At 33.1% G+C, this 21,537-nt stretch overlaps 1 protein-coding gene across 2 annotated transcripts in view; it reads right to left on the bottom strand.

Moving 5' to 3' along the window:
• Positions 1-5,025: 5,025 nt before the first annotated feature.
• LOC135135437 (peptide transporter family 1) overlaps positions 5,026-21,537 on the bottom strand; it is a 36,960-nt gene continuing 20,448 nt past the window's right edge. The window contains exons 3-9 of one of the 2 annotated variants that reach the window (XM_064064479.1): positions 8,568-8,646; positions 6,885-7,388; positions 6,745-6,827; positions 5,952-6,694; positions 5,693-5,900; positions 5,408-5,644; positions 5,026-5,352 (exon numbers count right to left, since the gene is read on the bottom strand). In XM_064064479.1, the coding sequence (XP_063920549.1) occupies positions 5,155-5,352; positions 5,408-5,644; positions 5,693-5,900; positions 5,952-6,694; positions 6,745-6,827; positions 6,885-7,388; positions 8,568-8,646 (2,052 nt within the window). In that variant the 3' untranslated portion in view covers positions 5,026-5,154. Of the gene's footprint in view, positions 5,353-5,407; positions 5,901-5,951; positions 6,695-6,744; positions 6,828-6,884; positions 7,389-8,567; positions 8,647-16,810; positions 17,090-21,537 lie in introns of those variants that run through there. The other variant, XM_064064481.1, reaches the window with a different exon arrangement.

Genomic DNA, 21,537 nt, shown 5'->3' with positions numbered 1-21,537 from the left:
TTCTAACCTCACATAACATTTCTATTTGTACAAGTTTATTTCACACCAGATCTTTCGTCTCATAAATCCTTGCTAAGTTTTGTTTTGTAAATACTTTGTTGATGAATGTTTTCTATCATCTAAATTATTTGATGTCCAACTTTAATCCCACATAAGAATTATTTGTTGTTTAAGATTTCACAAGACTGTATGGCGAATTTAAATGTTGTTTATTGCTCTTTGAAACTTTAACACTTGTTCAGTTGTTGTTAACATCAGAGTTATAAGAGATTGAATGTTTTAAAATGGAATTGAGGTTAAATGACACAGAAAACGTGGCAGAAGCGAGGTTTGGTTCCTAGTCGAGCTGGCGAGATTTATCGCGCCACCTGTACAAGTCCACAGGTTTGGATAGATTCAGGGGGCGGCCGCCGACGTTGTGAATTTCTCGATTTGGCCCAATAGTCGAGATCTTTGCGGGTTGGACGACCGTAATGGCCTAGTTCCGCAGGGCAAAGTTCGTCATGGGATATGCGTGTGGGGTAGGCTTTGCGATAGATAGAATCACCGTCGCGGGGGGAGAACAGTTCCAGACCGGTAGCTCAGACTCCGCTTATGCTACAACGCTCCAGGGGTACTTTTCTTGTGCTCCTGTTAACTGCCGTAAAAAAAAAAAAAAAAAAGGAAAAGGAGATCGGCCGCCACACGCCTGTAATAACTTGTGTACTTGCATCCAGTTACTTGATTCGGTTTTTGCTTTGTTTTATTAAACTTGTGATATTCCAATATTTGCATTGATTCCAAACAGATGTACAGAATTTCCGTTTGTTCGTTTTTCGTGTGTGTATGTCTGTCAATTCGCGAGTGTTTTTCTTTCACATATCTTAAGGTGTTTGAAATGTAATAATATGTCGTCCGGGAATAAAACCAAAGGGGGTTTTTACGCTGAGGGGTAATTCTTCGCAGCGTCTTTCCCCCTGTGAGGGTGGTGCCGTTTCTCCCCCTCCAAACCAATTTTTGTCTATTATTTCTTGCGCTCTCGACAGTGTATGCACTTGTATGAAAGAACGTCTTCCCGCCATTTTTCAAAAACAAAAAAAAAAAACACAACGTAGGTTCCTATTTGTTAGACGATCATAGCCAAGGCCAAACTTTGAATTTTTGAATTTTTCGCGGGCCTTTCAAACTGTTTCAAGGTCAAATTTTGAGGCGGGAAGTTTGGGTTATCACAGTCCATTATGTCGAAGTTGATGATGCGGACAATGGAATAAATCCCTAGCCATAAATAAATAAGAAAGTGGTCGGTTTCTTGCAGGGCCACACTTTGTTATTCAACTCATATTGTCCGTCGTGGTGTAATAATGAGGTGATAATGTTTATTATCTTGTATTATCTTGTCATAAAAACCACTTTAAACTGGGAGTACAATATTAAATTTAATAAAGCTGAACTCTTGTTCGTATACTGGAACTTGTTTTCGGCGGTCTTTTGCTTCAAAATTATCTGATGCTGGTGCGAATTTCGTAGAAAATAAGCTACATGGAGGCTGGAAGTCGACAGATGTCGTAAGAGACTATATTGTAAACTCCGTACAAAATAAAGTGGAGGTGGCTGAAAAAATTCTGTTCCATTCTAGAGCGTAAAATCAAACCCTTCCACTAGTTTTGCAGCACAAAATGGCAAGTTTTCAAGACAACCAAGGCTTAAACCTGAATTTAAATGCAGAACATATATATTTTTTTATCAAGTTTTGTTGTTTCTCTTTAAAATGTGTTAACAATTTATGGAATTTTCTTCCTTTATCTCACATAAACATATTTATCGTTTTGTTTAGATTGTAATCTGTCAATTTTGGTGCTTGAAATAGGAAAAAAAAGGAAGAGAAATGGAATGAATTAAAGTGTATGTTTGGTTACATAAATTTAATTTTTATTTTCTAATTTTTAAAGATTTCGATCATCGAAACAATTTTGTAACTATGTAACTAGCACATTGGTTAATGACTAGTCAGCAATTTCGACGTTTATTTAATACCACTCGCTCGCTTGTGTAACTAAAAAAAGCTCGATTGTTAATATCCGTCATTAACCAACTTCCATTAAATACCTGCTACACTTTAACAAATTTTAATATGGCTGTTAAAAGTGTTAAATAACCTCTTATTTGAAAGAAAATATGGTCGAAATTGCCAAAATCAAATTTTATAATTTATTTAAAAAACCGGATTTGTGTGTTGTATAAATAGTAAGAAAACTAGTGGGGAAGAACGTATAAACATATTTACTGACCATTTATTTGACACTCATTTCTAATGGTGTTTTTATTAAAACGTGTTATGAACACTGTCAAAATTGTTAAGAACTAAATTAATAAAATCTTTTATTTGTTCTTTTTCTTCATAAATATTTTACAATAGAACTCAGGTACCCTAGGGGATTCAGAAGCGTAACGCACAATTAAAAATTAATGTTAAAATCCAGCGGTTAAAGTTTAAAAGTACTGTGGTCACCAAATTTGAATTAATATTTCGCGCTGAAAAAAAAAACGGCGCGAAATCGCATTGGAATAATTTGAATTTGAAAAAAAAAAAAATCAAGAAAATCGTTAAGCATAGGCAACCATGTGCAAGTTTAGTTCTTTTTTTGGTAGTTGGTAGCTCTTCTAGGGGAATTTGTGGGCAGTGTTTGGTGAGAGGGTTGGTAGAAGTTGGCTTGCTTGCTAGAGGGGTGAGATGCGTCACGGTTGTTTGTTTTGGTGTGAGTGAAAGCACGCGGTGAGGTAGCTAGATTAAGTTTAGTTGGTTTGGTAGTTAAAAAAAAGAGGGAAGTTTTTGTTTAACGAAAATTAATGACGACGCCACGGTTTCCCCAACAAGCGGAGCTAATTCTTGCGGTTTTTTACAAGCGAAAATATGCAATTTTTCGACCAACGCTAACACGTGGTGTAATGCTGATTTATTGTGTGTAAATTCACAGTTCATGTTACGATTTTAATCGTTATAGCTTCTAACACAATTTAACAGTCATGAGATTGTTCAAATAAAAACTTGCTAGGAGATTTCATGAAATTCACTTAGTCAGGACTCGTCCTTTCTCTATCAAGTTATAAAAAAGGCTTCTGGATGCTTATACTTAAGTGTTGCGCTATAACACTTCTTATTTCCTCATACAATATTGCTAATAGTTCATTTACGGCAGTTAAATCAACCTAACGTTGTCCCACTCTGGGAAAAGGACCGTGGAAAGTGCGATAGAATTCATAATATCGTGGACTGAGGGGCGGGGGGATTATTTTTCTTTCCCCTTAGGCAGTAATCGTCTGGACATCAACGTATTTCTCGCGACGAGGGAAATTATACCACCGAGACGTAATTCTCGCGACATTTTGTGTTTATTTATCATGTGTTTTGTTTGGGATAAACTGGGGACAATCCACAATATAAACTCTCAAAGCTGAATGTTTTAAGTAACCAGTCACTTGGATCAAGGCATAATTTAACATCATGTAAATTCTTTGTTTGAATCGTTGATTAAGTGTGGGAAATGTTAACCTCATGTAATTTTGTTAGCTTTGCAAATTTTCATCTCATGTAATTTTTCTGTATCTCGCAATTTTAGCCTCAGTAATTTTCTTTGCTGTATAATTTAAATTGAACGTAAATTTTCATGCTCTGCAGTTCCTAACCTCACGTAATTGTTTTGTCTGCACAAGTTTTACTTCACACCAGGTCTTTTTTTGTTTTTATAAATCATTGCTAATTTTTTTCCATATAAATATTTTGTTGACTATAATGCTTCATCTCAGATAAGAATTTTTTGTTGTTTAAAATTTCACGAGAGTGTATGACGAATTTCAATGTTGTTTATTGCTTTTTTTTAAACTTTAACACTTGTTCGGTTGTAGTTTAATATTAGTGTTATAGAAATTGAACATTTAAATGGAATTGAGGTAAATAATACAGAAACACGTGGCAGAAGCTGGGGGCCCGGTTCCTAGTCGAGCTGGCGGGATTTATCGCGCCAACTGCACAAAAGACGTAGGTCTTGAATAGAAGTCAGAGGAGCAGTCGAGATGACGTGACGCTCGTGGCTTGTCCCAATAGCCGGGATTTCCGAGTTTGCGACCGCAACGGCCTGTTAGCGCGGTAAGTTTCTTCGTCAGATAGATGGGTGCTGCACGGCATGTGCTTGACAGAGTAGAATCGCTGTTGTGGTAGGAGAACAGCCACAACCAGGAGCTCCAAACTCTATGGGTATTGGGTAATTTTGCTGTGCTCTAGAATGAACTTGATATAGTTCGATAGCCACACTCTTATAGTGTCGCTGTGCGCCCCGATGCATAGAATTTTATTGAAAATTTTGTCCTCTTGTTGACTGCCGTAATTTTTAATTTGACGCCACACGTCCGTAATAACTTGTGTATTTGCATCCACATACTTCAAATATTTGCATTGATTCAGAACGTTTAACTTGATTTCATTTCAAGTTTGGCAAGTTTTTTTTTTGTAGCTGAGAACTAATAGGTCTTCAACCTCTGCAGCTTAGTCGCAGCTTTTTTTTTCTTTTTTTTTTTTTGGTCATTGCAGGAATAAATGATTTTGCGTTCTGGATATATTTTGTGTTTTATTTAGCGGTACTTTTCCAACCTTGGGGGTCCACCATTTTGCATCTGAACGCATTCCGCCACAAGAAAAAAATAAACACAATGTGGGATTCCATTTTGTTAGGCGATCACAGCCAAGGCTAAATTTTTGAATTTTTGGAATTTTCGCGGGCTTTTCAAAATTTTTTCACATGTCAGTTTAAGGCGGGATATTTGGATTATCACATTCCTTTGCTGCATTTTTGCTCACTGGCCATTTTGCTTATTTTTTACCTGATATTAGTTGTCGTGATGCATGGGATTATACTCTATTATTTATTCTTAAGATTAACTGTTTTATGTAGAATAATTATAAAAATATACCTTGAAAACCTTTTATTTTTGAAAAAAGTTGGTTAACTCTGTGTTTAGTTTATTATTGTAAATAAAGGGAAAATACTCGTGTGATTTAGGTGTAAAATGTATTTAAAAATATAGATACAAGCACATATTTACATAAGTTTTCATATTTTGTTCTTTTTAGATTAATAAATATTTAAAGTACAGAACTACTCCACAGGAGTAATAATTATTTCACGCATCGTCCACTTCGTTTTTAAATGCCGGATTGTCAATAGCATTACTTTCTTTTCTCTCTTGCTTTGAGCTGTTTTCAAGTTTTTCTCTTTCACTTTGATCAGATACATTGATATATTTATATTTCATGGCCATGAAGGCAAAAAGTATCATGTCTACTATCATAAGTCCAGCGTATAGTAAGAAATCGTATGACTAAAACAGAAAAAATAACTAAAAAGTCTTCATATTTATATGCTTCGGGGTCTACCTGTTTTTCAAAGATTTTAGCCGATTCTATAATGACAATTATGAGATTACCGACTGCAGTCGTTAAAAGGAAAGCAGCGGTTAATACAGATTTCATCGAAACGGGAGCTTGCGAATATGAAAATTCTAACCCTGTAATTGAAAACATGATTTCTCCAGCGGTAATCACAACGTATTGAGGAATAAGCCACAGCATGTGAACACTATTAGGTGCTGTTATTTGGTACAGTTCTACATCCTGAAAACGAGATTTTGACAAACTTAACGACTTGTAATGAAGACATACCTGTATTTCGCCAGTATTGTCCAAAGAAACTAGTACTGTGTACACACCTCCTAGGTATAACTCTAAATCTTCATTAAAACCGTTAAGTTTGTAGGTACCAGGATTGATGGTGTATACGGAAGAGTCATTTGTTGATACCTCTAAAGCGCTTTCACCAGAATCAAGATAAGTCAGATTGATTCCTGCCACCGGGTTGTTCACCAAAGTTCTAAAAACGGTATTGAAATAACATGCTTACAAGTAAGATATACGAACCAACCTAATTTTAGGTAGGCCCTTTTCATCCTTCTCTATATCATCCGTAACACGGACAAATGATTCCGGCGTCATATAATACAGCAATGTTTGCTCGTCATTTATTGCGAAATCGTTTCCAACTGGATAACTAATTTTGCCATCACAGCCAGTAATATTGTATTGTACGAATTTGTTTCCAGAAATGCCGTTTAACTCAAACTTAGAATATCCCATTGACTTTATTTCTACGTTTAAAATGTGTGGTCCAGCATTAAATGTCGCATTACAATCCAACGGATTGTACATTCTTATTTGACATTCTCCTGCGTCTGGAAGAACAGGATATGTGGCTTCTAGTGCGAAGGAAACACCAGCAGAAATTGCAAAAGACCCAGCGGTTAATAATCCTCCACAAACCATCCTCTGAAGAGGTGTTTTCAGCAAATTGCACTTTGCTAATCCCGGATAAATCAAGTATGTAAACAACGGAATGAATATGAGAATCAGCAATGGGTTTATCACTTGCATTTGATCTGGTAAAATTGTCCAACCACCAAGATTACCATCCATACGAGCAGCCTGGAAGGTCCATCCACTACCTTGTTGATCATACAAAGCCCAGAAAATAGGGAGAGGCACAAATAGGACCAAGACTTTAAGAGTTGTTTTGACATCAGTGACTAAATTTTGACCATATTTTTTTTCAGAACGATCTAGCCAATGATCAACTTTGTCAGACGATTTGAATTTCTTTTTGATGCCATGCTAAAATACAGTATGTTAAATTACGAATTGTAGTTAGTTAAAGTACTTACTCCTATGCACTTCATTACTTGGACTACAACATTTCCTTCAGGCTGCCTAATTTTGTACAGTGGCTTACCGACGGCGAAAATCACTACAAGGTACATCGTCTTAACTTATCACTTTTGTACACGAAAAGAAACATACTTACCAATCGAAATAACCATGAGCACACCAGGTATAGCAAAAGCGAGTGGATAACAATTCTCTTCATCGAAACAGTGAACGTCCTCTCTCAGTACAGGTGTTAGGAATGTTGAAATTAAACTTCCAGCGTTTATGGCAAAGTAGAACATGGAGAAGAACGCAGCTAATTGGAGTTCCTGTTGCGGCAAAACAAACTGATCACCTCCAAATGCAGAGACGCAAGGCTTAATTCCTCCCGTTCCTAGCGCAATTAGGAACAATCCGACCATTGAAAATGGTATTTGCGGTAGTCCGACAGGTTCGGCTGATGCCAGAGCCAAAAGAATGTTGCCGCAGGCATAAATCACAGATACGTATAGGATTGTTCTGAATTTGCCTAGATAACTATCTGAAAGGATTGCTCCGAAAATTGGAAAGAAGTACACCAGCATAGCAAACGTGTGGTAGATAATTTTGGAGTCGCTTTCGGAGAACAATAACATGTCACGCAGGTACAGACTGAGGATGGCTGGAAACAGAAAAAGAATTAGGGTAAAGTTTCTACAAATTGTACCATAAGATTTTCATTGAAGAATGCTGTTTTTTTTTTATTTTGGACTTCATATTTTAAAAAGTAATATGTTTTGTGATATATATCTACGTATTTAAAGGGTATTATAATCTTTTTTCTTTCTTTATGTTATAGATATATATGTATATATAAATTATTATTGACTATTTTTTAATAGACCGAGAGGCATGGAAAAAAGCTGTAGATGTCGGAGTGAATATGCGATTAGAAATAGACAGTGATTATTACCCACTAAAGATAAAATGAGGAGAAATTAGAAAAGAAAAGCATGAAAGAAAGACAAGAAAAACTCTACAGCTAACTATGATAAAACCCTAAATGAGAGAACAAACTACACATCCGAACTAAACATAGAAGATGGAAAAGCTTGAAAAATGGAAAAGGCAGAAAAAAGCTATGAAGTAAAGAAAAATAGGAATTGATAATACTTAATAGAAAGAAAATGGTGTGTCACAAGAAATAAAAGAATATAATAAATGGAAGAGATATTATTTTGAAAAATTACAACAAGAAGATGGTGATGATATAGTTAAAGTAGTTAAAAAAAATGGTAGTGAAAGGACCAGACAGAGAAAGAGAAAACCAGAATTGTATGGAGGAAAAAAGAAATACTGAAAGAAGCGATTTATAAAAGGAAATTTCGGAAAGCACCTGGAGTAAGCGAAGTTACCATGGACATGATTAAATATTTAAATGAAGAAGTTCTAGAAACAACACTAGAAGAACACAAAGTGATTTTAGACAGAATTGGAAAATTCAAAATCAAACATTTGGCGAATTTATTAGTGAAAAAGTTGTTAAAAAAATGCAGAGAAACTATATATGCTTCATTGACATGGAAGCAGTCTTCGACCACATAAAAATAGAGGACATGTGAGTAGCTATAAACGGAAACATTGGGAAATAATTAATCAGTTGTATTAAAAGCATGTATATGACTATACCATAAACTATATAGATATGTTTAAGACGTGGAAGATCAGACAGTTGTATAAACAGAATAGGATGTATTCTGAGTCCTCTCCTATTTAATCTGATAGTAGATGAATTCTTTTACTTTTACTATGGTTTACAGTTTTGACAAATCTATAGTGGTTATTTTTTGTAAATACTTACTTCGCATCCCATAGTAACTGAATCTTTCGCATAATTCATTGCTAACGATGAAGAATACTGATTTCGGATATGGAACCTTCTGTAAAATAAAACAGTTTTAGTTAAAACGTTTGAAATGTGGCTAAAACGAAAAAATATTTCTATTTGGCCACTAACATAAAAATCTACTTTTAACTTTTTTTTATAGAAAATACTGTACCTACTAACAGTTTTACTATTTTATTATTATTAAACGATGAATTATTTACACTGACTAATTAATTCTTGGAATTGAAGATTAGAAGGATAATAAGTATATATCCTTTTGGCTTCCCGAGCACAAGCGAAGGAAGTGTTGTAATAGGGTCTATTCTGCGACTGGCTACTTTAATGTTTTTCGAAGTTTCATGAAAATTTGAAAATATATGGGCATTTCTCTACTAACAGGGTCATTTTGTCCGAAAAAGTGTCTCAATGATTTTTTTGGTCGAAAGATCCAATGAAGTAATTTAAAATGAAGCTAAAAAAACATGTTGATTCATAAGGCTAGTAACAATATGCAGTAATATTCTATGTATTGTACATTTAAGAAAAAAAACTATTCAGGGGACTGTTCCCTGGATCAGGGGACTGATTTTTATAAGAAAAACTTTGTTTTTGTGTTACACAAAAGAACTTTTAACAGTCATTTGAAAACAAAACGTACAATCAAAATGATACATTTTTGCAAGGAAATATGGATTTTGCAATTATGGGGCGGAGCCTAATTGCAAAACTGATATTTCTTGTATATTCCTTACACAAATTTTCCATTTTAAATGTGTTTTAAGTTTCATGTGGTTAAAAGAAGTCCACACATATTAAAACAAAAGGGCAAGATGTAAGCCCGCCCACCCACCCTATCTCAATTCTGATGTTTTTTTTACACGCCCTGAACCAAGGAGGCGGAGCTTAACTGCAAAATACTTTACAAGAAATTAAAATCAGGTTTTTGAGTATCGTGTTGTTCAAAAAACATTATGTATATTAAGAAAAAACGGCAAAATAAAAATTTTCGCCCACCCACTTCATCTCTGTTGTGCTGATTTTTCTTATTCTTAGAAACTTAAAACACGTTTAAAATGGTAAATTTTGGTAAGGAAATCTGGATTTTGCAACTAGGCTCCGCCTCTAGGTTTGACAACGAATGAAAACTTCATTACAATTTAGATCTGGGCAGGTATGGGTGGGGCTTAATCTATGGTTGTAATTTTCTCAAAACATGTCTTGCATGGTAATTTCATGTAGAGAAATAATAAAGATTTGGCAATTAAATTCTACTCCTTTGGCTCTCGACAATTAAAAAAAATCATCACAGTTGAGATAGGGCGGGTGGGCGGGGCTTATATTTGGTCTTTTTCCTTAATACTTATACGTAGTCATCTTTTCAGAACAAGAAACTTAAAACATGTTTAAAATCGTAAATTGTACTATATATAGTACAAATAAGTGGTCTCCCGTTTCCGTATGTCTGTCGTCTCTGTCGATTTTTATTGGACAGATATTGTCCGAAACTGCTGTCGAAAAATTGTATACGTATATTAGGAAGATCGTGTACATGGTAAAACACTAACCAAGATTTGTTTAATAATCCCTACCAACAATCTGATGACGTCGGCTTAAATAGGAATATCCAAGTTTTATGAAATAATATACTCCTGTACTTGTGGTTTATGAATCGACCTTGATTTTGTTTATTATGAATATTAATAATATTTTTTATTGTTTAATCCGTCTTTTTAGACACATAACACGATCTTTCATTACCACTGTGGAAGTGAAGGAATCAGAATACGTCTTTAACAATCAATCTTTGATATTTCCTTGATTGTATATTGTTGTTGTTCGACTTGCTTATACACGGTGACTCAAAACAATTCATGCATGAGACAATATATTTTATTGACTAAATCAAGAACAATTCACCCTATTTTTCCAAAATTTTGGAAATACAGTGCATCTTTATATTGATGAAGACATCACAAAACTTTGCAATTAAAAACTCACTTGAAATATACGCATACCACGCATACCTTTATATTAACACTATACACATATTTTTACATGTAACATATACCAATTTTTTGATGTAACGTTGAAAGTTCCTAACATATGTTTCGAAAAACATTTTTTTAAGTTCCTTGTAACTCCCTTAAAATAAAGTGGAAAAGTCTCTAAAATTATTTCTACTTAAATTATCACTAGTTTTATTGAAAAAAAAAAAAATCATTGAAACACATGCGAATAATACCACAGCTTTGATTTAATAAATAAATACTGTTTTATTTTTAAGTTGGGAAAGGAAATACCAGGATCAAAAATATTTTTCTGTGCTGGACTACTTGTTTGCCATGAAAGTGAATTGCAAAACTGAACTGAGCAAATTAAATCGAATAAAAATATTATTTGCTCGGTGTCAGTTCAAATTGCCATTTAGTTTTTGTAGTAAAACACTTTGTGGCAACCTTGACGAGGAGGTACTACTGGTCAACACATTAGGTTGAGTAATAAATTCGTTATCAGTTTGTGAGTGTTAAAAAAGTTAAAAAATATTAATAATTAAAATAATAATTCATTAGAAGATTGGCGAGTATTTAATGCAGAATCCAATTAGTGTCGTCACGAAGAACCTAAGTATAAACTAATTTCTATTAGGCCGACGTGATGGAGGTTTAAATCTCTTTCCATTTTACAGTATAATATTTTGTTGCTCTTGAAGCTTTAAACTTTTGTTTCGAGTAGTGACGTAAAAAAGATATTCCTAAGTTAAAATTTCAAAACTGGTATTATTAGTAACTAAATTTTCATATTGTATACATTCATTGAAACTTTGTCTTTGATCATTGAATTTATTTTTCAAATTAACTTTAATCTGACACGGCAAATATTCCATCAAAGACATATGTTCAAAAATCCATCGCTGTCTTTGATCGTGTTTTTTATTTCTCTTTTAGTACATGTATAATGTTATTAACTTAATGTTGAAAACATGAGCATCAATGTGTGCTAATAGGAACAAGTGATTGAATTAATTTTTATGTAAAGTGTTTCTGGTACGCCTAATTGTATTCTAATGATAATCATGACAAGGTGAATAAAATTTAAAATATTGAAAACCCACACATCCTTGGATCCCTGCCTACTTGTTAAATGTAATTGTTTGTTGTCATTTGTGATGATTCGACGAATCTACAACATTATTATGATCATTGTCAGTGCAACGATTATTAGTCAAGGTTATTAGGTTATTGAGATGTGTGGTCTGTTTGTAATTTTGTTACACAAAGAAAAAAAAATCTTCTGCTGCAACTTTTCCAGGTAGAGAACATTGGGGAATTTATATACTCTGGGCTTTTACAGTCCCATCAATGAGTCAATTTATTTACAAGTCAAGAACGTGAGGACGTGAAAGTATTATGTTAATTGTAAATTTTACTTCGTTTTCGTTATAAACAAGTAAATACGCACGTCGGAAGTTCGACGACTGAATTTTATAAATGTAGAAAGGTGGGTATCTTAATTGTGCAATATGTAACTGACATTCCACTTGTTCATTAATATGCAAAGTCGAAATTAGTGATACCAAGTACGTATCGACATATGCTATATCATTAATAACTTTCGTAAAGTATGAACCAGATTTGATACACGGGAATTACTGAAAGTCTTTCTTACGCAAGGTTCTTTCACTTTTGTGGTTCAAACCAAAACAAGAAAATAACATTTTTATTTTTTGTCTCTTTTAGTAGTTAAAAAAGCATCTAGTACTAGAAATAAAGAATTTTTCTCTGCATTTTCATTGTGTTGTCGTACTTTTTTATACTTTTGTTTACATATTTTGTCTATTTTCTTACCTTTATTATTATTTAAATCACTATTATGTAGCAAAAATAAATAAAGTTATAAACATTTTAATAAGTATTCATTTGTTCCACTTTTACTTTTGCATTCAGTTAATTAAGAGAGATAATTAAATTTCGAATAAAAATGCAATAGTTACGGCAAACACTTGACTAAAATGCCGTTAGCAAGGTCGCATTTCATTTATGCCATCAAAATCTACTACTATTAATTCATATTATTGTGATTTAGGATATACCTACTCGTAGTTTGTTGTTTTTCATTTCGTCTTCAATGAAACGAAATATGGTTATAAGCAGATCATCTATCGAAAATTTTGAAAAAATGCGCACAAACTATATTTTTATCAAGTGCAGAGAAATTGCTGCAAGTCGACAACAGCAAGTTAATGAGAAAACATTTCATTTTGAATTCAAAACTTCAAAAAAAAAGGAAAAATAACAAGCCGTTTATTATTATTAATTTTTTGAGACACTCTGTATAAACAATTCTAAAAAATAGATGTGTGTGTGGAGAAATAACCTTAGAACAATTTTTTTCATTCAATATAAATTGGCGCACATAAAATTTCAGGTTAAGATATAGTAAATAGTTTCTCACATTTCCCCTTCAAAGCAGAGCTCAGACATAACGACAGACAAACAGACGGAAAGGGAAAGCTGATGTATTGTTTTACATGGAAGTTGTTTGCACAAATAATCAAAAAATATCCAGAAATTGACTCGAAAACATAGTTCTTTTCCTACGTTTTCGGTAAGCGAGCTATCTAGCCGAGTACCTCAAACGAAGGGGCTAAATATTGATCTGTACGACAAACTATTTTTTTTTCTTCACCTGTATGTATACAGGCCTGCTAACGATAAACTATAGTTTCAGGCGAATTTGTGAAAAAAATTTTGACGCCTCCTAATAGAACTCTTATAGAGCATGTTATAGTGAATTTTTTTTTTAATATAATACTACTTATTGACAAATTTAGATTTTTTATAAAAAAAAAAAGATTTTTTTGATCAACAGTATGCAATATTTCTGCATTTTTGCTTCCCGAACGTACGCTAAAGAAGTGTTGCAATAAGTCTCTCATTTCCGTAAGTCTGTCTGTCTGTCTGTCTATCGTCTGTCGATCTGTATTTTATTAGATAGATAATTTCCAATGCTACCGGACCGATTGTTTTCAAATTTTAAATATAAAAATAAAAAAAAATCAACCATCCACGCGAAGTTAAGCATGTATTAATAATATATAGTCCCCGGCAGAAAATTTTAGATGTCAATGTCATTCCACTGTCACAAAGTGTGAATCAGTTTTAAGCACTGTAACCTCATATTTTTCGTTTTGCCATTTTTAACACTATAGGCGTACTAACACTGACAATAGAGCATAGATTACATCAAAATTTTTAAAACAACAGAAAAATGGCCGCGGCTGTAGTTTTTCTCGTTGGTTATCTGCTTTTAAGTATATTTAATATTGTACTTTAACAGTCCACACATGACTTTATTTTAATTTATAGGGGTTTTCATAAAAAATAAATAAATTTTACTAATTTTTCAAAAAGGTTCTATTTGTTCGACGGTGTTTCAGACGCCACTGAAGCTCTGTGTAATAACTTTAAACCACTTTTACTTCCCGAGCGTAAGCTAAGGAAGTATAGTAATCGAGTCCATCGTCCGAATTGCCACTTTCATATTTTCTCGACGTGTCATGACCTCTAGAAAACGAAAAAAGTGGTCTCTCGTTTCCGTTTGTCTGTCTGTATCCATTTTTGTTAGATAGGCAATCACCGAAACTACTGGACCGATATTTGTCATATTTTGTATGTATATTAGGAATATCATGGTTAAACGCTAACCACAATTTGGATAGTCACCATCAATAGGATGACGTCATCTCCAAAATTTATAACAATTTTTTTTAATTGTATAAAATAAGATACTCCTGCACTTGTGGTGTATGAATCCGTGTCGATTTTCACCCTAGACATCCGGAATTTTTGGAAAAAATCAAAACTGAATAATAATGTTTTGCAATATAACTTTGAAACTGCAAAACCGATTGCTCTGAAATTTTGTAAATACTTGAATGTTGTCGTAATCATGATAAATCATTAAGCAAAATTTATTTGTTTATCCCCTCCCAAAAAATATATGACGTCATCTCAAAATTTTGCCCAAAAAATCCTATCCAAAATGTGCAAAATATGATAAGTTTATACTTGTGATTTATCACTGCATTAAAAGTTTTTAAATTTCTTCTACAGTGTGAGTCATAAAAATTAGAGAATGAGTCAATTTATTTTGTTGTTGAAATCGGGAACGACTAATTTCGTTTTCCTGAAAATTTGGGAATGGAATGCTGTTATCATTAGTATTACACTGCACCTATCCAAAGTGATATACGTGTCTTTGCAAAAATGTTGATGACGTCATCACAAAATTTTGTAAAGTAAAAACTCATTTGAAACATACGCGTTGCACGCTTCTCTCCATTTACTTTAACATCATATACTTAGATATTTATCCCAATTTTTAGGGATTTTCATTGCGGGATACTTATTAGCCCATTCTTCTTCAATGGTCATTCTGAGCTCTATTTCAATAGTGGCCCGATTTTAATGCTCGCAAGTTTACTTCAGGACCGAGGGAAGTTGCGTCGAAACAACTTTTGACCAATTTTTTTTATTGTTGGCAGTATAAATTTCAACAAATCTGGTGTTAAAGAAAGCTTATTTAGAGATAAGTTGGAATATAATATAAACGAAAAGCATGAAAAAACCTGTGGGAATAAATTTAAATTTATCTAATTTATTATTTTTGAAAATTTTTATTCAATTGTTTATACGTATGTTACGGCAACATGACTAACAAGTTTTGTGCAAAAATTCCAAACTTCCACATTAAACATAACAGGACCACATTTTACATAAAAATGCAATTACGTATCTAGAAGACTGTTACCAAAAACTCTCATATATCTTATATCGTCTAAATCTATAAAAATATAGAGGCTGGTCCGTTAAAAAAAAAAAAATAAAAAATATAACGTTGGTATGTAACCTATAAATGTACAAAACTGTATTTGTAGCCTTAAACGAGTTCTAAGGTATTATACTGCCTCAAATATATTTTTAATAGTTCACGACAAATATGTAATCTTCCACCAGAGATCGTTGGAACACCTGTATATCGCGTGAAATGGTTTGACTTTGTCAGTTTTTTTTTTTTTCGTTTTAGTTGTGGAATTAATTTAAGACCAGTCTGACCTGTTCGTCATTAAGTTATTAGATGACCAAAAACTATAGGGGAATAACTGCAAAGGCAGAATGAACTTAATAAAATCTGAGAAGGCAAAGAAACTACTTTAAAATGGTTTTATCAATGCGACTATTGCCAAATATTCAAAATAAAACGAATCCAGAAATAATACTAGTAATAATAATAAGACACTGCACTAATCTGGGCTCAACAAAAACATGTCATAAACGTAAGGTGTTATACAGTAAATAATATAGCGTCAGTATTTTTATATAGTGTCACTCATTAAAAAAAAAGTTGTAGCTGTAGGTCTGTTACTAACAGTTATTTAAAATAAATCATTCAAACATTGATTTTTGGACTAATTTGGGGCAAGTCTAATCAATGAAAATAAAAATAATAAGATCAAAAATCGTTAAAAAAAGAAAACAAAATTAAAGAGACTTCTGCATTTTAATGAACCACGTTTTAAGTTCAAATCTATCACGATATTCTCATTATAAAAAATTATATAGTACTTCACCTCCACCAAAATGATTGCTAAAAACGTCCCTCTGTCTTTAAACTTGAGACAGAAAACGTTTCACTGTACACATCAAAGTTTAATTAATCACTGAATTTGTTGTTGCATTGTTTTTCTAACCTAATTAATTAATCCGTGTAATTTAAATTGTTATACACTGCTTTGACAAAGATTCGAACACCTTACATCTACGAACTTATGAAATGACTTTGCAAAGTCTAATTGTATTAAAAAAAAACTTAATTAGTCACTGTACACATCTTGAGTAATTATTTTAAGTGACAATGAATCCTAAGCACGCACTTCATTGTTGGAAGGATTATATTTTATAAAGATGTATAGGTTCACCTTCATGAAAAATAAACCAAGTATTTACCGCCAGTACACGTGACAGTAGACGTAATTATTAAAAAAAAACACTAAACAATTATTGTTATCAACAACAATTAAAAAAGTAATGGTTGTCGCATATTTATGGTAGGTGTACTACCTATGCACCAAATTATTCACATACGCATTAAACTATGTATAAAAAATGCATTTTCTATACTAATTGTCAAAAAGCATAAACGACGTAATAATGTACCTTTTCTTTCATGAATCCCATCGTAAAAATTAATCACAAATTTTTATAAAAATGATCACAGACAATACACAGTCAATAAAATAACATCACAGCGGAAATAAATAAAATGTTAATGCTTCGTTATAACTGCAGCAATACAGGATGCTTGCATTTGACATTACGCTTCACAGTTTACTGGAACATTTGATGAAATGTGTTTTAGTATGTCAAACTTTCGTTCACTTCAACTTCACAATGCACGCGCACTTACTGTCCGACTGTCCAACAATAACTGAATGAAGAATGTGAATACTATGAAATGTAACGACAGTTTGTAGTAATGGTAAATTGGTGAGGGAATTATCTGAACGATGTATTAGCCGATGGTGCACCGATTACATCTCGTCAGATAATTGAGATAATGACCATAGGATATGTAATTTATTGTTGACCGAAGAGATTTTCGGAGTTTACGAAATTACCACCAGCAAAAAAGATCCGAACGATCCAATCATGTTTTAAAATCTTGTATAATGAGATTCGAAAGTTGGACGATATTTTATTCATGGTGCGTTCCTGTCGGGGTTCTCGCACCTTGACGTAGAACACGCGCGTATGGCCAATTATTTTATTATATTGCAAACTTTAATCGTCAATTATCGCTTTGACTCATAAACGTTTTGGTTTGGGTATTTATGATCGATATTTAACCACATAATTTTAAAATAGTCACTGATTGGTTACATTTGCAACTATGTCGGGTGTTTCATCTCAAATGTGTAAATGCATCTTTAACCGAAAGATTATTTAAAGACTTAAATTTGATGGTAACTATGTTGCTCTCCCAGTTTTGAAGATGAAAATACAGTTTTTTTTTTCATCCCGAGCATATTGTAATGGAATCTATCACATTTCATGACACCTGGAGTATGAAAAAGCACATCACCTATTTCTGCTTGGCTGTCGTGTCCGTCTGTGGTCTCTTAGAGATTTTATTAAACAGATAATAATCTGTAAAACTACTGGATGGCTTGTTATGAAACTTTATATGTATTTTGGTAATATTATATTTATTAGTATTTGGGCATAGTAAATGCCGGTTAAATTTTATAAAACAACATATTTTATACTTGTGGTTTCTTAATCCGCCATGGTTTTCTACTCTAGACATCCAGGTTTTTTAGATTTTCGTAAGCAATGGTAATGGTTCATTAAAATTTGTTTGTTTGTCCCTCCAAGAATTTGATGATGTCATCCTAAAATTTTGCTGGATAAATTCTATCCACAATCTGCGAAATATCTTTATTTGATTGAACTCATTTATTTTACTGATCAAATGAAGAACGGCTCACACAGACGACGGAGGACAGACAGTAGACAGACAAACGGGAGACCTATTTTTTATACTCTATTTTTTATACACTATTTATGAAACATTGAAAAAACACGAAAGTAGTTATTCACCAGATGCTCGGAAGTAAAAATAAAATTCGAAAAATTAAATTTTATAATTTATCTAAGAAACTGGATTTATTTGAATATACTTGGGGACCGAGGGAAGTTCTGTCTAAATAGCTTTAGACCAATTTTTACACTATCTTTTGACAGAGAGATTATTTATAAAACACAGTAACATGAAATTTAGCTTCCAAAGATCACTGTTTGAATTGAATTTTCTTTCTCTTTGATAGCCTTACAGATTTTGGAATAAATAATTTTAAATTTGAAGTTACTCCTAACTATCTTTCATAGCCTATTAGAAATATCGTGTTCGTGTGTTTTATAAACAATAACATTTTCAAATTTTTAAATATGGGGCGGTAGTTTGAGAAATAGAGCTTATTTTCCATCCATAGTGATAAATATTAATGTGCCTTATTACGGTCCATCGGATGGCTGGATACTTTCGTGTTTTCTCGGTCTGTCTGTCGTTTGCGTCGATTTTTATCAAAGAGATAATTCCGAATCAACCGGACCAATTATTGTCAAATTTTATATGCATTTTAAGGATATCGTGTTGATGGTAAAATGCTAAGCAAAATTTCTCTAATTGTCCCCACCAACAATTTGATGACGCTCCTTTATCATTTTGAGTAGATGAGGTTATCTAAATGTTATGAAATTATATACTTTTGTACTAGTGTTTTACGAATCTGCATTGATTTTATCACAATTACTTAAAAAAACATTGGTGCAAGGTTACTTCGGTAGAACTTCCTGTGACAAATTGTAAACAGCACATTTGGGGTTTTTTGAGGACCCAACTAGACAAAGAAAGTCATAAAAATTGCTCGATTCTTTTCGGTGAACGGATGAACCGGCGTCAATAGCACCCCCAATCCTTGCGCCATGGGAACGCAAATTTCAATTATTATTTTATCATTATTAAATATCGCCGGGCGCATTCTTTATTTTCAAGAAAATAGGGAGACTCATTCTTAATTTGATAAATAAACAATTCTGTGATGACGTGATTAATATGGATAGTACTAGTAACAGGTCATTACCAATGTAAGACAAAAAATACAAAAGTGGCCATTTGTTCGATGGACCCAATTACTATATTTCCTTAGCCGAGGCTCGGGAAGTAAAAATTGTTATTTGAATGAGTTTGACGCCTCAAAACAGGGGACTAAAATTATTGATACAGTCACAATGTTCTGAATTGTATTATTATAATTTTTATTAAATAAATGCTATTACGTTATAAATATAGATAATACACAATGCGAGAGAAAAAAAAAACGAAAAGCCAAGTTTGCAATCGAACGCGCGACCTCCGGTCCGTATTTTATTCGCGCAACCACTAGGCCACGACCGGGATGCTTTACGCTAATGGTAAACTACTATTATAGCGTGCATTATGTTTTTGCAAAAAATTGGACGGTTAGGGAAAAACTCAAACCGGATACGTAAACCACACTTTTATGGGTATCATGTTGACTAACAATTAAATCAAATAAAGATAGAATTTTTTGAAATGTCGTTATTAAATTGTTGGTGGGGATGATTGGCAAAATTTTGGTTAGTATTTAACCATCTACATGATACTTCTAATATGTGTATGAACAAAATTTGATAACAATCAGTCCAGTAGTTTCGGAGATTACGTGTCTAATAAAAATGGATACAAACAGACAGACAGATGGAAACGGGAAACTACTTTTTTCGTACTGTAGGGGTCATGAAACGTTGAGAAAATATAAAAGTGGCCATTCGTCCGATATAAATAAATATAGATAAAAAGTGTACAATATATTCCACATGGTTTATGTGGCCGATATCTCGCTGCTGCATTAAACACTTCGTAGAGTATGGAGATCGGAGGAGAATGATGGGACTTGTGCTCCGACATGTGTGCATCATTATCGATTTTTTTTTCAGGGTGATTTGTATTATTTTTATTTTTATTAGTTATAGGCTTTTCTTGCAACAACAGAATAGTTAAACAAGTTTTCAGTTTCTTGTTGGGAAAAGAAGACTTCGTATATTAGGAAAAAATGGACTAAATATAACTCCCGCCCACCCACCCTTTCTCAATTGTGATGAATGTTTTCTGCATCATGAGTAGAAGGGAGGAGTTTAGTTTGCACAATCCTCTTTTCGCTACAAGAAATTGCCATATGAAATATGTTTTTAAAAGGGTAGAATTTTTTAGAGAAATATTGATTAAACTCCGCCCTTCGGTTTGAGAACGAATGGAAAATTCATCACGATTGAGGTCCAGACGGATAGGCGGGGCTTATCTTTTGGCTTTTTTCCTTAATACATATAGTTTTATTCGAGCAATGCGATCACTGAAGAACATGTTTCACATGGTAATTCTTGTAGAAAAATAAGGATTTTGCAATTAAGCTCCACCCAACGTGAGTCACGATGAACAAAAAAAAATCGTTCCAAATCAGACAGGGTAGGTGGGCGGGTTTTGTATTTTACATTTTTTTTTAATATACGTAGTCTTCCTTTCACAATAAAAAACTGAAAATATGTTTAAAATGGTAAATTTTATCCCCCACACTTCTCTACAAATGTACGCTTTGAACACGTTTTCAATTTATTGTCGTAAAAAGAAAACTGTCTACACATATTAAAAAAAAAGAAAGCACAATACAAACCCCGCCCACCCATCCGTTTCTCAATTGCAATAACTGTTTTTATTTGTCGTAAGCCGAGAGGCGGGGCTTAATTGCAAAATCCTTATTTCTCTGTAGCAAACTACCATGTGAGAACGAAAACTATTTGTCAAAAAAAAGAAGAAACAATTAAGCCCCACCCACCCATCCCAATCTCAAGTATGATGAATTTTTCATTCGTTGTCAGATCGAAGAGCGGAGCTTAATCGTAAAAATCAATGTTTCACAAAACAAAAATTTACCATTTTAGAATTTTTCGAAAAAACTGGATGTGTTCGAGTGTTTTAAGGAGCGAGGGAAGTTCTGTCTAAACCACCTTAAACCAATTTTTTTCTTAAAATGTGACCGTTATTATCTACATTTTTTTAGGTTACAGAATCGGGGCTTGTTGGCTGTACTTCGGAGCCGAGGAAAGTTCTCTCTAAAAAGCCTTACACTAATTGTTTCATCAGTTTCTTGGTGACTGTGTAACACCGCCTTATATGGCTTAAAAACTGGAACATAAGTTTGATGAATTTTGATTTCAAGTTGCTTGCAACGATTTTATAACCTCATATATTGCAAAACAACATTATTTTTATCTAAATTTTCGAATTACCTTATGCGCGTCGTATA

Source organism: Zophobas morio, unplaced genomic scaffold, assembly GCF_036711695.1.
Source record: "Zophobas morio isolate AGI-343-1 ecotype UQ-CSIRO unplaced genomic scaffold, CSIRO_AGI_Zmor_V1 ptg000024l, whole genome shotgun sequence".
NCBI lineage: Eukaryota > Metazoa > Arthropoda > Insecta > Coleoptera > Tenebrionidae > Zophobas > Zophobas morio.
The sequence above is the reverse complement of the archived record's forward strand: the minus strand, read 5'-3'. Positions and strand labels throughout refer to the sequence as shown.